This window comes from Oncorhynchus mykiss, chromosome 27 (assembly GCF_013265735.2).
Source record: "Oncorhynchus mykiss isolate Arlee chromosome 27, USDA_OmykA_1.1, whole genome shotgun sequence".
Classification (NCBI taxonomy): domain Eukaryota; kingdom Metazoa; phylum Chordata; class Actinopteri; order Salmoniformes; family Salmonidae; genus Oncorhynchus; species Oncorhynchus mykiss.
This window is the reverse complement of record NC_048591.1, coordinates 419293-436225: the sequence shown is the minus strand read 5'-3', so window position 1 is coordinate 436225 and position 16933 is coordinate 419293. Positions and strand designations below refer to the sequence as shown.

Sequence of the window (16933 nt, the reverse complement as noted above, 5' to 3'; positions counted from 1 at the left end):
AAAGGTGTTTCTGAATTGCCTCGCTGCGCATGCACCACACTAACCTATTACGTATAGTGTCAGTCATTGATCGCCCAAATTCACAGATAACTGTGTCAATACAGCCACAAACTGTGAGATTGATTCCCCCTCCTCTTGATTTCTCTTATGAAACCTGAATCTCTCTGCGATTACCAGTGGTTTGGGAAAATGTCCTTTTAAGGTAGCCACAAATTCATCATATGATTTATCACCAGGTTTTTCAGGAATGTTTTTTCTCCGATAACAGTCAAAAATGTTGGCACAACAACTTCTGCTTTAATTCCATTTGCCAACACAAAGTAGTCAAAATGTTCTGTGTAAGAACTCCATTGTTCCACAGATTCATCAAATGTTCCTATTTTTCCAACCAATGCAGACATTTTCGGTTTATTTTTCTTTCTCATACCTTTCAGATGGTCCCTTACTCCCAGACCCTATTTTTTATTTTAACTCACGCTGACTTCACTTTCTCTCGCAGCGAAACTCTTCCTATCCCTCGAGGGTCTCGTTGCTGTGACATCAAAAGCTAGCTAGCATCACTCGACTGGCTAGCTCCACATTTTGTTTGCGTCTTTCTACAGCAAAAAAAAAAAAACGAATTTAACTCAACTTTCTGCCGAAGATAATGAGCATAAACGTGAGAACGTTTCTTCCTCGTCCCCAGTTTTGTTGTATAGCACCCTGTATTACTTATACAACTAATATAAGGACAGGACATGAGACGGGAGTAGAAATTAACGTGGGCATTGTTTTAATGCGTTTCACAGGAAGAACATTTCAAGCCTTTCAACATAGGTAAGAGGGGTTACAGGTGCCCTAAATGAACAAAACTAGAATATCAATGCACAACAGCACTGTTAAGCAAAGTGTAGCTGCAACTGTGCAAACCTCCTATTGTCCTAATATTCCACCCACTAAAACCTCCCCCCATATCTAGGAGGTCTGTTGTCATTAAGACCATCTCCCTGACTAATGACACACATGTGCGTCCTAACATGCTGACCAGACCGCACGTACGTGTGTGTCTGTGTGCGCCATCACGCGCATGTTAATTTGTTCGTCCACACCAGAAGCGATCAGGACACGCAGGTTGAAATATCAAAACAAACTCTGAACCAATTATATTCATTTGGGGACAGGTCAAAAAGCATTAAACATTTTTGGCAATTTAGCTAGCTATCTAGCTGTTGCTAGCTAATTTGTCTTGGTATATAATTTATTTTTTATTAAATTAACCATTATTTAACTAGGCAAGTCAGTTAAAAACAAATTCTTATTTACAATGATGGCCTACCAAAAGACAAAAGGCCTCCTGTGGGGACGGGGGCTGGGATTAAAAATGACAAATAAATAAAATATAAATATTGGACAAAACACACATCACGACAAGAGAGAACACAACACTATATAAAGAGAGACCTATAAGACAACAATATAGCAAGACAGCAACACATGACAACACAGCATGGTAGCAACACAACATAACAACAACATGGTAGCAACACAACATGGTAGCAGCACAAAACATGGGCACAGACAACAGCACAAAGGGCAAGAAGGTAGAGACAATAATGCATCACACAAAGCAGCCAAAACTGTCAGTAAGAGTGTCCATGATTGAGTCTTTGAATGAAGAATGATTGAGATAAAACTGTCCAGTTTGACATTGGGTTGTTATTTTACTTGAAATGCACAAGGTCCTCTACTCTGACAATTAATCCACAGATAAAACGGTAAACCAAATTTGTTTCTCATCATCGCTCCTCCTTCCTTCAGTCTTCTTTTTCTTATTTGGACTTTATATGGCGGTTGGCAATCAACTTTACAGCATTACTACAACCGACCTGAGTGTGGACCTAAGTTTATCTTTCAATCACCCACGTGCGTATACGCTCCTATAAACCAATGAGGAGAGGCCGGACTTGCAGCATGTTGAGTGTCACAAATAGAACCAATTTCTATTTTAGAGCCTGGCCACGCTGACGCGTGCGAGCAGTGTGGGTGCAATGATTGAATAACACGTATGTGTACATTTATTTTGCAACGCGAGCGTAAGCATGTAAGGCAAACACTTGGCCGCCAATTGGCGTAGGCCAGAGGGAAATATTGGCAGTCCCACGAAAACATAATTGAATGCTGCCACCCTTCACTCACACATTCAAAGCCCCATGTGTCTATTGCATATCTTTGAGAGTGCTTTTTAAGAGAACTAACTAAATAACATGGAAAACAGTTAATAAATAATAACAATAATATTAGAATTAATAAAAGCACAATATAATAGATTCCCACTCACATTAAGAAAGCAAAGGCTATAAGCATTTCAGCCCAGCCTGCTCAGTTCATTGGATCCAATTGTTCGAAAAATGTGTCTTCCGCATTTCACCCAAACCCTCTGAATCAGAGAGGTGCGGGGGGTTGATTTAATCGACATCCGCGTCATCGGCGAACAGAGGGCAGTGGGTTAACTGTCTTGCTCAGGGTAGAACAACAGATTTTTACCTTGTCAGCTCAGGGATTCAATCCAGCAACCTTTCGGTTACTGGCCCAATACTCCTAACCGCCAGGCTACCAGCCGCCATCAAATAAGACATTCAGTGCTGACAATGTAGAGCGAATAAACCTGTAAAACCAACCCTCTCTCCACCAACACACATTTTGTTTTTATTCCAGTGTCATTGCCTCGGCGGTTTTTACACAGGCCTATATCATTAGAATCAAAAATACAAGGGTAGCGTATGTAGCTCATGTAAAAATATAATATACTTCTCGCTAAGAGAAGTGCTTCCATAGGCCAGTTATTGTTTTGGCTCTGCAATTAACTTTAATCAGTTTATTCCAGTGTTAACCATCCAGCCACACACGAATAGAGACAACAACCCTTTTGCCAATACCTAATCCATTTGCCGGTGTGTATCGGAACAATAATACTTCCTTTACATTTTTAATATTCAGATGTATTTTTTATGTAAAACAATAATGACACCAATTATTGTAGGATCGCATAGGCCTAGAGAACCTAGGCAGATTTTTAATGATGTAATCCTTTATCCTAACCCTACATTTGATCTATTCATATTTAATTGGTTTTATTTAAAAAATCTGTTTGTTCGGATTCACATCCGCCAAAAGTGCCACACGATATAACAGCTTTTAAATTGTATTATTAACTGAGTGGTTCGAGCCCTGAATGCTGATTAGCTGACAGTTGTGGTATATCAGACCATATACCATGGATATGACAAAACATGTTTTTACGGCTCTAATTATACTGAACAAAAATATAAACGCTCATGCAACAATTTAAAAGGTTTTACTGAGTCACAATTCAGACAATTTAAATAAATACATTTGGCCCTAACCTATGGATTTCCCATGACTGGGTAGGGGTGCATACATAGTTGGGCCTGGGAGGGCATAGGGAGTTGGGCCTGGGAGGGCACCCATTTGGCCCACCCACTGGGGAGCCAGGCCAAGCATATCAGAATTTGTTTTTCCCCACAAAAGGGATTTATTACAGACAGAAATACTCCTCAGCACCAACCCCCCTCAGTCGATCCCACAGCTGAAGAAGCCGGATGTGGAGGTCCTGGAACCAATTTCTGGTACCAACACTTATATAACACTTATATTTTTGTTCAGTATTTGCTGGCCTATCCTCCAAAATGTTTTAATGGATCAACATTTCAGTTAATAGACCTTCATCAGGGTTGGTTCCACAGGACCACCATGTGAGGGCAGCATGTCAACACAATACTACAGAGCATTTGGGGTGGCAGGTAGCCTAGTGGTCAGAGTGTTGGTTGGGCCTTTAACTGAAAGGTTTGCAAGATCAAATCCCCGAGCTGACAAGGTAAAAATCTGTAATTTTGCCCTTGAACAAGGCAGTTAACACACTGTTCCTAGGATGTCATTGTAAATAAGAATTTGTTCTTAACTGACTTGCCTAGTTAAATAAATGTAACTCCACATTCAAATCCTGGGCTTGGATTTAAAGTTGCATTGTTGACAAGAGCTGACGTCTGCAGCGTTTACCGTGTGTGATCTCTGTGGATGTCAGGGAAATTGCCATTAAAAGTAGCACTGTGTGCAGTGCACTTGTCCTTTAATCAAATCAAATCAAATCAAATGTTATTTGTCACATCCGCCAAATACAACCTACAGTGAAATGCACACTTGCAAGCACTGCAGTTAAGAAAAATAGTTAAAAAAAATATATTATTTGTATTTATTTATTAAAACCTTTTAAGGATATGGCAGACATACGCCCCCTTTGGAGAGATTGGGTACCCCTAGTAAACTGGAAAAAAAATCTGTCAAAAATTGTTAATATATGCAAATAAAAATTATTATTGGATAGAAAACACTCTAAAGATTCTAAAACCGTTGGAATTATGTCTGTAAGTATAGCAGAACTCACAGGGCAGGCATTCTTCCAAACTAGTTTTTGTGGCCATGAAAGTTGGAGCAACTTTGACGTCATGGCCCCCACACTTCCCAACCAGCTATGATTCTGGGGACACTTTCTATGTCTTCCGCTAGATGTCCTCTTTCATTAGAGCTTCAAACCGTTCAAATCGCGCGAGAATTGACCCTATGGGAGTGAAATTAGTGCGTGCCACGAGAGAATAGGCTGTGCGTATGGGCGCGAATTGGTCACAGCCATTCCTTTGTTTCCAGCACTCAAGAAAAGGGCAGACGATGGCCGATTGAATTGAAGTTTGTTTTGCACGTCTAAAACATCATAAAGCTTGCTTCTGCACTTAGTTTGACCTGTTTAGTCGACATATAATGTGTAATTTTGAAGTTTTGATGCGCAACTTATCCGGACCAGAGGACGTTTTGGGTGCATTTCAGCTGATGTTATTAGCAGTAGCTAATACAAAGACGCAAGACTTGAAACCAAACGATGTATTGGGTAAGTATGAAGCCTTCCAGAACATTCTGAACGAAGACCATCGAAGGTAAGGGAATATTTATGCTTAAATCTGTGTTTCTGTTGACTCCCAACATTACGTGGAAATGTAGCTTGGAACTGAGCGCTGTCTCACAATATGGAATAGTGTGCGATTTCTGTAACGTTAAAAATAAATCTAACACAGCGGTTGCATAAAGAAGCAGTGTATCTTTCTAACTATATGTAGAACATGTATATTTAGTCAAAGTTTATGATGTCTATTTACGTTATCTTGCCGCGCTACATAGATTTCCTGCGGGCATTTTTGAGTAATTTCTGAAGGTGAACTCACTGTAAATGGACATTTATGGATATAAATGGCATATTATTGAAAAAAAAAAATATGTACTGTGTAATATGTCATATTACTGTCATCTGATGAAGATTTTCAAAAGGTTAGTGAGCGATTTATTTTTTAATCCTGCGTTTGTTGATTGCATGTTTTGGCTATTGAAATGAGCTGTGTCTGGTGGTGGTTTTACATATATATGTGCTATGTTTTCGCCGTAAAACATTTTAGAAATCTGACTTGCTGGCTAGATGAACAAGATGTTTATCTTTCATTTGAGCTATTGGACTTGTTAATGTGTGGAGGTTAAATATTTTTAAGAATATTTTTGCGTTCCATGCGCCACCGTTTCAGCTGCACGTGGGAGGGTTGATTCCCAATTGGGAACCAATATCGTAAACAGGTTAAGGAGTAGTAATAAAATAACAGTAGCAAGGCGAAATACAACGGGTACTGGTACAGAGTCAATGTGCGGTGGCACATGTTAGTCGAGGTAATTGAGGTAATATGTACATGTAAGTAGAGGTAAAGTGACTATGCATGGATAATAAACAGAGAGCAGCAGCAGCGTAAAAATAGGGGGGGGGGGGCTGGTCTTATGGCTTGGAGGTAGAAGCCGTTACGAAGCCTTTTGAACCTAGACTTTGCGCTCTGGAACCGCTTGCCGTGCGGTAGCAGAGAGAACAGTCTATGGACTAGGGTGGCTGGAGTCTTTGGCAATTTTTTGGGCCTTCCTCTGACACCCCATGGAATAGAGGTCCAGGATGGCTGGAAGCTTGGCTCCAGTGATGTATTGGGCCGTACACACTACCCTAGTGTACTGCCCAACTAGTGCCAGTTGGAGCAGTGCCATACCAGGTGGTGATGCAACCAGTCAGGATGCTCTCGATGGTGTAGCTGTAGAACTTTTTGAGGATCTGAGGACCCACGCCAAATCTTTTCAGTCTCCTGAGGGGGAAAAGGTGTTGTAGTGCCCTCTTTACAACTGTCTTGGTGAGTTTGGACCATGATAGTTTGTTGGTTATGTGGACACCAAGGAACTTGAAGCTCTCAACCTGCTCCACTACAACCCCGTCAATGAGAATGGGGGTGTGCTCGGTCCTCCTTTCCTGTAGTCCACAATCATCTCCTTTGTCTTGATCACATTGAGGGAGAGGTTGTTACCCTGGCACCACACTGCCAGGTCTCTGACCTCCTCCCTATAGGCTGTCTCGTCGTTGTCAGTGATCAGGCCTACCACTGTCAGCAAACTTAATGATGGTGTTGGAGTCGTGCTTGGCCATGCAGTCATGAGTGAAAAGGGAGTACAGGAGGGGTCTGATCACGTAACCCCGAGGGGCCCGTGTGTTGATTATCAGCTTGGCAGATGTATTGTTACCTACCCTTACCACCTGGGAGCGGTCCATCAGGAAGTCCAGGATCCAGTTGCAGAGGGAGGAGTTTAGTCCCAGGGTCCTTAGCTTTGTGATGAGCTTTGAGGGCACTATGGTGTTGAACGCTGAGCTGTAGTTAATGAAAAGCATTCTCACATACAATGGCAAGAAAAAGTATGTGAACCTTTTGGAATGACCTGGATTTCTGCATAAATTAGTCATCAAATTTGATCTGATCTACATGTAAGTCACAACAATAGACAAACAGTGTGTTTAAACTAATAACACACATTGTATTTTTCGTCTATATTGAATACATCATTTAAACATTCAGTGTAGGTTGGGAAAAGTATGTGAACCCCTAGGCTAATGACTTCTCCAAAAGCTAATTGTAGTCAGGAGTTAGCTAACCTGTTGTCGAATCAATGAGACGAGATTGGAGACGCTGGTTAGAGCTGCCTTGCTCTATAAAAAACATTCACAAAATTTGAGTTTGCTATTCACAAGAAGCATTGTCTGATGTGAACCATGCCTCTAACAAAAGAGATCTCATAATACCTAAGATTAATAATTGTTGATTTGCATAAAGCTGGAAAGGGTTACAGAAGTATCTCTAAAAGCCTTGATAATCATAAATTAGGCAAATTGTCTATAAGTGGAGAAAGTTCAGCACTGCTGCTACTCTCCCAAGCAGTGGCTGTCCTGCGAAGATGACTGCAAGAGCACAGCGCAGAATGCTCAATGAGGTTATGAAGAATCCTAGAATGTCAGCTAAAGACTGGCAGAAATCTCTGGAACATGCTAACATCTCTGTTGACGAGTCTACGATACGTAAAACACTAAACAAGTATGGTGTTCATGGGAGGACACCAAGGAAGAAGCTACTGCTGTCCAAAAAAAACATTGCTGCACATCTGACGTTTGCAAAAGTGCACCTGGATATTCCACAGCTCTACTGGCAAAATATTCTGTGGACAGATAAAACTACAGTTGAGTTGCTTGGAAGGAACACACAACACTATGTGTGGAGAAAAAAAGGCATCTCCCAACATCAAAACCTCATCCCAACTGTAAAGTATGGTGGCGGGAGCATCATGGTTTGGAGCTGCTTTGCTGCCTCAGGGCTTGGACAGCTTGCTATTATCAACGGAAAAATTAATTCCCAAGTTCATCAAGACATTTTGAAGGAAAATGTTAGGCTATCTGTCCGCCAACAGAAGTTGAGTGATGCAACTTACTTACAAATAAGTAAATCAACAACAGAATGAAAAACACCTTTTGGAGAGGCTCAGTCAGTCCTGACCTCAACCCAATTGAGATGCTGTGGCATGACCTCAAGAGAGCATTTCACACCAGACATCCCAAGAATATTGCTAAACTGAAACAGTTTTGTAAAGAGGAATGGTCCAAAATTCCTCCTGACCTTGTGCAGCTCTGATCCGCAACTACAGAAAACGTTTGGTTGAGGTTTTTGCTGCCAAAGGAGGGTCAACCACCTGTTGCGACTCCGTTTTAAACGGGATATTTTGTCAGGACAAGATGCTAGAAAATGCATATAATTGACAGCTTATGATGGAAAACACTAACGTTTCCAAAACTGTAAAGATATTGTCTGTGAGTATAACAGAACTGATGTTGCAGGCGAAAGCCTGAGAAAAATCCAATCCGGAAGTGCCCCATATTTTGAAAGCGCTGCGTTCCAATGAGTCCCTATTGGGCTGTGAATGTGCTATCAACCAGCTTACGCTTTCCCCAAGGTGTCTACAGCATTGTGACGTAGTTTTACGCACTTATGTTGAAGAATAGCCGTAGGCGGCTACATTGCGCAAGTGGTCACCTGATGCCCCCAGAGAGATTCTCGTGTAAAATACAGAGGTAGCTTTACTCCAATCGGTCCTACTGAAAAACTAATTGTCCCGATGGATATTAAATATTATAGATATTAGAAAAACACCTTGAGGATTGATTATAAACAACGTTTGCCATGTTTCTGTCAATATTATGGACCTAATTTGGAAAAAAATTCACAGTTTTCGTGACTGCAATTTCCGTGCGATTCCTCAGCCAAACGTGAAGAACAAACGGAGCTATTTCGCCTACAAAAATAATATTTTTGGAAAAAAGGAACATTTGCTATCTAACTGGGAGTCTCGTGAGTGAAAACATCCGAAGCTCATCAAAGGTAAACGATTTAATTTGATTGCTTTTCTGATTTCCGTGACCAAGTTACCTGCTGCTTGCTGGACAAAATGCTATGCTATCGATAAACTTACACAAATGCTTGTCTAGCTTTGGATGTAAGCATATTTTGAAAATCTGAGATGACAGGGAGATTAACAAAAGGCTAAGCTGTATCTCAATATATTTCATTAGTGATTTTCATGAATAGGAATATTTTCTAGGGATATTTATGTCCGTTGCGTTATGCTAATTAGTGTCAGGCGATGATTACGCTCCCGCATGCGGGATGGGGAGTCAGTAGAGGTTAAATCCAAGAGTTCACATACTTTTTCCACCCCGCACAGTGAATGTTTACACGGTGTGTTCAATAAAGACATGAAAACGTGTAATTGTTTGTGTGTTATTAGTTTAAGCAGACTATGTGTGTCTACTGTTGTGACTTAGATGAAGATCAGATCACATTTTATGGCCAATTTATGTAGAAATCCAGGTATTTCCAAAAGGTTCACATACTTTTTCTTGCCACTGTAGGTGTTCTTTTTGTCCAAGTGGGAAAGCGCAGTGTGGAGTATAATAGTGATTGCATCGTCTGTGGATGATAATGGTGTTGATGTGAGCCATGACCAACCTACCAAAGTTCTTCATGGCTACAGACATGAGTGCTACTGGTCGGTAGTCATTTAGGCAGGTTTCTTTGGTGTTCTTAGGCACAGCCATGGCACTAAAAGTAAATAGACACAAATTGAGATTTTTTTTAAATCATCTTTATTTCAAATTTGTTCTCATAAGGCATCTGTACAAAGCACAGTTCCCATAGGTGTGTAAAAACCTCTTCCCTTAGATGTTGGACAGGTAGGTTTAATTACAAGCCAATATATTTTTGTTCATTTTTCATCCTTAAATGTATTCTCTTAAACAATAATCTTAAATTACAGCTATTCATTATTTCTTCGTTTGATTTCTTACAGCGTTCAGACAGTGAGCTAAAGACAGAAACAGTGTTTATAGCCATCAAGTATGTACATACAGAAACAACACATCACACACAGCAAACTGCACAGCACTACGGGATACCACATCAATTCAATGCTCCAAATACAGCTATATACAGGTCCATACTATGGCACGATGTCGCTACATCACCACTGACTTTATTGGAGGTGAGAGGTGTGTGTGTATTTGTGTGTGTGTTTGAGGGGGGATTCAAATTGTTAGTTTATTGTATTTCCCTTTTCATGGTGTGATGAAGGGCCAAGAGGGGGGCTGGCAGGTGGAGGAGTCAGTGACATATGATAGGGGATGGGGATTTAAAAACGAATATAAGGAGCACACCACCATGCTACCGTAGCTTCCCCTGATCCACCCCTCCAGTAGCCAAGGGGGCAGGGCCTGGTCCTGGCCGGATGGAGGGGGGAAGTGGATTGAGGAGGACGGTTCAGTGGAGATGGGTGAGGGCATTGATTACACGTAAAGACGGCATTGTGCAGCTCTAGTGGTTTTCCTGAACCACTACTCGACCACTTTGACCCTGAATGTGACGCGCCCCAGGAACTTGTCGCGGTCGTCACTATTCCGCAGGTCGGAGCCCTCGATCTTACACTCCATGGTCAGCTCATTGTTGTAGTCTTCCTTGGTCAGCAGAAGCTTGACCGCAACCAGGGGCTGAACGTAGGTTGACTGGCAAACACACAGGGAGAGATGGAGGGAGACCACTGTTAATTCATATATTCACAGACGTGCGCACATCCATACACATAACAGTGGTTGTCATGACAATACACTGACAATCAATTTGCATTCAGTGCCTCAGGTGAATATAGTCCACCCACATACTGTACATTTCCCAGGATTCTCATCTCCCCAGACTGCCTTGACAATAGTAACATTTACTACTTGAGATTACAATTAAATTATTCTGCATTCAATCTCATTAACAGTTTCCTTCACAATATAAATATGTAGCGTAATGTACTTACATGCAAATTCTTCCCGTAATAAGGGAAGTACATCTTATCGAAACGCCCCTCGGATGGGAAGTACTGCATCTGCAGGGGGCTTTCTCTCTGTGGGTGGAAGGGGATGAGGAGGAAGAGGTGGAAGAAGAGGAAGGAGGGAGTGAGGAAGAGGTGTGAGATCACAGAACTATACATATTAATGCACTGGGAACGTACGAAGCTGCCTCCACCGACTCTCAGAGCAACAATCTGACTAACTCTGTACACAATCACATAAAACAATCCTGGAGTCTACAAACACACACATACTGTAGCTTTACACACGAGAGGTGTAAACCACCACATACTGTCACAGGACACAATGTAGTTACCACGCATGCACACGCACGCACACACAATATAGTTACCACCCACTCACACATACCAGTACACACACGCACACACAATCTGCCACCAGATGGTTCTCTATGGTTATCAGAATGGTTTATGGTGGAGAGGAGAAATTCAAATGAATTCAGAGAGAAAGAGAGGAGGACAGATGGAGGGGAGTTAAAAGAGCCAGTGTTTCTTTGTAGACCTTCAAACATTTGCAAACAGGTAACAAAGGTCAGAGTTGACAGTCTCGTTGAGGGAGGGATGGAACCCAGAGCGTGCGCGCTCGAGAGAGACATTGTTAGAATGTCAGAGCCAGAAGAACCATGGAAACACCATTAGTGGGAGCCATGGGCAGTGGAGCAGAGTTCTAAAATCAACGGAAGGAACCTTTTCAGGTTCCAATGCATTACCATAACAGATACATACACCAACTGCAGTTATATACAGTCAGTGACAATAATTACCAAAAATATCAACACTTTAATATGGACTATTCCTCTGTCTATATTGTCTTTGGGGTGATTAGTTATAGGGGTTAGATTAGAAAGCTCTAAAACATGAACGCCATGAATGCTGTTTAAAGCAGCAGAGGACAAAGCGCCACATCACAGAGGTGGACAGAAGCAGTGCAGAAAGGTAATGGAGAAAGGCTAGGGCTAGGACCATGGGGAAACATAGGGGGGTTAGGACCCGATTTCATACCCACCAGTGTACTGCTGGCCCTACAGGCAGCGTGGAGAGAAATCAAATATTGACACTTGTGTGAAAACACAGACAGAAACACACATGTGCATTCCTACATAAAGCACACATACAAATACAAAACAAAAGACACGTTAGGGAGTACAAAACCTGTCTCAAAGTCCTAGCACACAAAAACACAACCTGGAGTATACACACACACATGACACACACACACACACGATTCATTGTTATACCCAAAAGAAAAACGGTTTGTTTGCTTTACCTTAGCTGTGCAGTTAATGTAGGGGTCCCCGCGCGGTTTCAGTCCAATGATCTACAGGAGTGAGAAGAATATCATAAAGACTATTATAGCAACCTTTAGTGAGTTCAACATTTTGTTCTGGTGATTCTTACACATTCCTCAAGCTTATTTACATGTAAAAATGATCAAGACACACCAGATTTCAGAATGGTCTCAAAAATGGAAGCACTGATTTGAGTTAAAAGATGTTGAGAAGTAGCTCAGTTAGTGACGCAAGGAAATTATCTGGTTTGAGCTGGCCGTATAAGGACCAGTCTGTAGATCAGGCACATACATGTGTGCTGCCTGCTTACTGAAAGGCCAAGGACTTGTACTTTCATAAACATAGCTGCCTTAGAGATGCCTAAGAATCTTCTTAATTTCCCCTGATAGGATTCATTAAGTTAGATCGAATACCAATCAGGCAACACAGGCCAATCAATGCACTCTGACCTCTATCCCTGCAAACAGAGATGCTGACACAGAATGCTCTGTCGGCACAGAGGATATTCCAAATAGTGATCAAGAAACAAGTGCAGTGGAAAGGACAGAATAAGCATTTTTCAATATGAATTTGAACAAACTCTACTTCTGCATGAAGACAGAGAGAGGAAACACTGAAAAGCTGTAGTTCAAAGGCAATGGATCGAAGATAGGAAGGTACTCGTGTAGGGGAGGTAATTCAGTGAACCACGCTTGTGTGATGAGTGACCTTGCCTGAGACCTGATGACTTGTGATAGCTCCCAGAGCTAATGGCTTAGGCTTTAAGCTCCAGTCTTTAGGCTTTAGCTCAGTGGGCTAACGCTGTCCATTTCATTTTGAGAAGAGTCCGACCAACGATCCCCAATCGGGGCACTCACCCTGTTCATCTTGACTAGGACGCAGGGTTTGCCCTCAGCGTAGCCAAAGGTGGTGTCAGACAGGCCGGAGCACTGCCGGAGCAGATTGCGCTTGAACTGACACACCTTCTTCTCCTCCTGATCATCCTGCTCATAGTACTCTCCCACCATACACAGCTCGTTCTTCTCCTGCACAGTGTCGTTGTATTCTGAGGGACCCAAAATAGGGCACAGACTCAAGTTCCACTGTATTTGACAGCCTGCTATTTACCTGGTACAGACAGTATTCACCTAAATATTACATGTCAAAATTATAGCTAATAATTATATCACAGTAATGTATTCTTTACTTGTTTGTTTCTTTGGGATACATATTACATAATCAGTTAGCCAGTTTTGTGTTGCATGTAAAAAGTAGTTAGTATGCATTCACATACTCCAGCGCCACTGCCAAGGATTACAGTGCCCTTTCAAGTCAGGTAGAATACTCTCCTTAGTAATGTACTGTATACAAAAGTGTAATTAACTGCAACTACTTAAACTAATTTCCTTAACCAATAAAACTGCATTTGTGCATAGATGTCAGATGTACACATTCTTTAGAAAACTAAATGGGACTGAAAGAGGGGATCTATCACTCACGCTGAAGGAAGTTTTCCAGATGCTGGACATACTGGCCGTACTGCTTAGGGTCGGTGCGGTTGAAGACGATGTCCAAGGACCGGGGCCTGATCACCAAACCTGAGGACAGGTAGGGGGAAACATGTCACGTCAACTGTCTGTGTAGCAGTGTGATGCTCCCCTAGATTATGCATCAAGTTATGCACCAAGTTGCACACAAGGACCAATTCAAATAGGCCAGGTCAAGAGGGGATGTTAATAATTTGATAATAATAATAATAATAATTCAGTGTGTTTTTTAATTAGAGCTGCATAGCTAATGTTATTATTTGGTGTACAAACACTTTTCATATCAATATTGTACATACATGTGATTGTAGTACATACATGTGATTGTAAAAGTTTTGTATATGTTGGTTTGGCCCATCGCGGATTATCTGTATTTCCGTACCCCCTTATTGTTCTCTTTTGCCTGACCTTCGGATAGCAAGGTGTGTTGTCCTTGGCTCCGAAATTGTTCAATATAAAACCGTGGTAATGTTACCCAATGTACTGTTATGCTACCATAAGTTTGTTACAATGTCGATAATATAAAGATTTATGTTAACAAGTTTCCCAAAGCTCGCTAACTAGGGTATCTATTGTAACTTGGGACAGTTTTGAGTGAGTGTTCATGTGCTTGCGCAGGTGCCTGAGAGCTAGGACTGCGCCAAGGGTTAACATAATGTGTGTTGTCTCTTCGTGTGCAGGTATGTTTTTTATTTTGTACGAATTATGTTGTGTATCATTTTACTTGTATTGTATGGTGTGCGGTTGTGCATTGAATGTGTGCACGCAGCACCTGTTATTTCCTTTTGGTTCTCTTTTGCCTGACCTTCGGCTAGCAAGGTGCCTGAGAACTAGGACTGCGCCAAGGGTTAACATAATGTGTGTTGTCTCTTCATGTGCAGGGCAAATAAAAAAATAATTCAACTAGCAGACCTCCAGTTGTGGCAGCGTCCTAATTAAAAGTACACAACGCAGAACGAACCACGCTACATCTGCACCTACTTATGGTCCAGGCAACCTCGCTCACGTGACGAGAATCCTTGCCTGAGACTAGGGCTGTTACAGTGACCATATTACCGCCACACCGGTGGTCACGAGTCAATGACAGCAGTCAAATTCCACGTGACTGCTTAGTATTATTGACTGTATGTTTGTTTTACTCCATGTGTAACTCTGTGTTGTTGTATGTGTCAAACTGCTTTGCTTTATCTTGGCCAGGTCGCAATTGTAAATGAGAACTTGTTCTCAACTTGCCTACCTGGTTAAATAAAGGTGAAATAAAAATAATAACAAAATAAAACAGTCACAGTAATTAGGCTTCTTCAAGCTCTGATTCTGCTGATGGTCATTAGTTAGCCTACCAAACTTGCTAACTGCCTGGTACTCAGCACTGACATAAATGCAAATCGAATCAAAAATCGAATCAAATACTTCAGGAGAGCTCATGTCCACAACATTTCTATAGGCGTGAAAAAACAGAGTGATGGCCTCTATTAAAAAGAGGAGGATCCCATCGAATTTCTACTATATTTATTACTCAACTTTCCTAATATTAAGCACAATGCTTCTCTTTACAACAGGGGTATAGCCTACCTGGCTGGCATGAAAATAAACCACGGGAAAAACATTTAAGTGCATAGATTATTTATTTCTCCCCTTGACCCAGTTTTGAGACAGGTGCATGATAATGGTCCTTTCTAAATCAAAACGACTTTAACACATATTATTTAGTACATGTAAAGTCAAGATTAAATCAAGAATAGTCTGATGGGTGAAATATTACCCTATCACTTGTGAATGATGCCCAGCTTTTGTGCAGTAAGGCAAGAAACAGAGTATGCCTTTTTTTGCAACTTTTTCAAACCACATTTAGCCAAGCCCATATGTTTTGATAAGGTTTGTATCACAACTAAGTGGCCAAATATCCTCTTAAAATTAAGCATTATGCCACTTTACAATGGGTGTAAAGCCTAACTGGCATATATTTTATAATGAAATCATTACATGCATAATCGCATTTGTGGTCACTTTTGAGAATGGTGTTTTCCCGCTAATTGATTGAATTTTGGGATCTATCACATCCCACAACTGTCACAGACCATGTTTGGAATATTTATTTCTCGCACAGACTTGAATAGTTCAACTTTTGTACTATGGGGGATAGTACATTGATATAAGCTAGTGTTTTTGGTGTCGTTAAGCCTACTCATCATGTTGGCTGACGAAAAGTATATGTGGACAGTTCTTCCAATTGGATAAGGATGCACGCAGTTGCCTCCCCGGTGTCTGTCTTCCCTTGTAGCCTGTGATCACATGACGGGCATTGGCTAATAAGAATTTAGCTATCTGAGAGAGCCATGTGAGTGAGTGCTTCGGAGCATGCAGCTGGGAGAAGGAAATTATATTCAGCTCAAGGGCACAACGGCCACTGGCTGCTAAAGGCATGGATTTTTTAGGGGGCATTAAAAGGGATGCTGCCGGGAAAATCAGGGCATTATCAAGTGCTTGTCAAATTGTGAATGAGAAACTGATGAAGTTTGTGGAGTCTGCACAAAAAAAACAAAGCAGAGCTCATGCCTTTCATGCAACTTTTTTCAAATCATCATTAGGGTCACATCATGCAGCCTTAAAATGTCTTAAAAATCTAAACATATAGCCCAACATTTGTATCACAACTAAAGTTGCAAAAATAAGGAGGACCTGTTTCTTTGTTAACTGCTCAACACAGAATAGCCGCATGTGCACACTCCCTCAAATAGTTTGGAGAAAATATCCTTTATATTTTATTCATGTTCAATTGTATTCTTCATACTATAAAATAATGCCATGGAATTCTAAGCAAATCTTGTCTGCTAAATTAACTAGTGTAGCCCACAGCCATATTGCACAGCCAGATCAGGGCCTAACATAAGGATAACTCAGAATATGGTATTTTCTGTTCTTCTAAAATAGACTACATTTTCTTTAGACCTGTCTAAAATAAATAATGGATTTATTGTGATGGTGTAGGCTTTATTACATGGATTTATTAGACTTTTAAAAATGTAGATGTTCCAAAAATGTGTGGAAGCCAGGAGATGCTAAATGTGTTTATGTTAATTAACGGTCAATTACCGTGAGACTGGCAGTTATTTGCTTGACAATCACCAGCTGACAAAATTTTATGAACAGCCACAGCCCTAGCTGTGACCTGAAGATTTGTGTTACACCTGAAGGCCTGGGCTTTAGCTCAGCAGACTAACTAATTTCTGGTGTTATGCAGATGACCCCAGTTTAAATCCAGGCAGT

At 41.2% G+C, this 16933-nt stretch overlaps 1 protein-coding gene across 2 annotated transcripts in view; it reads right to left on the bottom strand.

Annotated features, from left to right (window-relative positions):
- Positions 1-9569: 9569 nt before the first annotated feature.
- LOC110507292 (sodium/potassium-transporting ATPase subunit beta-3) overlaps positions 9570-16933 on the bottom strand; it is a 49620-nt gene continuing 42256 nt past the window's right edge. For both annotated transcript variants that reach the window (XM_036965097.1, XM_021587175.2), the window contains exons 3-7: positions 13619-13717; positions 12998-13185; positions 12119-12169; positions 10798-10884; positions 9570-10498 (exon numbers count right to left, since the gene is read on the bottom strand). In XM_036965097.1, the coding sequence (XP_036820992.1) occupies positions 10331-10498; positions 10798-10884; positions 12119-12169; positions 12998-13185; positions 13619-13717 (593 nt within the window). In that variant the 3' untranslated portion in view covers positions 9570-10330. The remainder of the gene's footprint in view (positions 10499-10797; positions 10885-12118; positions 12170-12997; positions 13186-13618; positions 13718-16933) is intronic.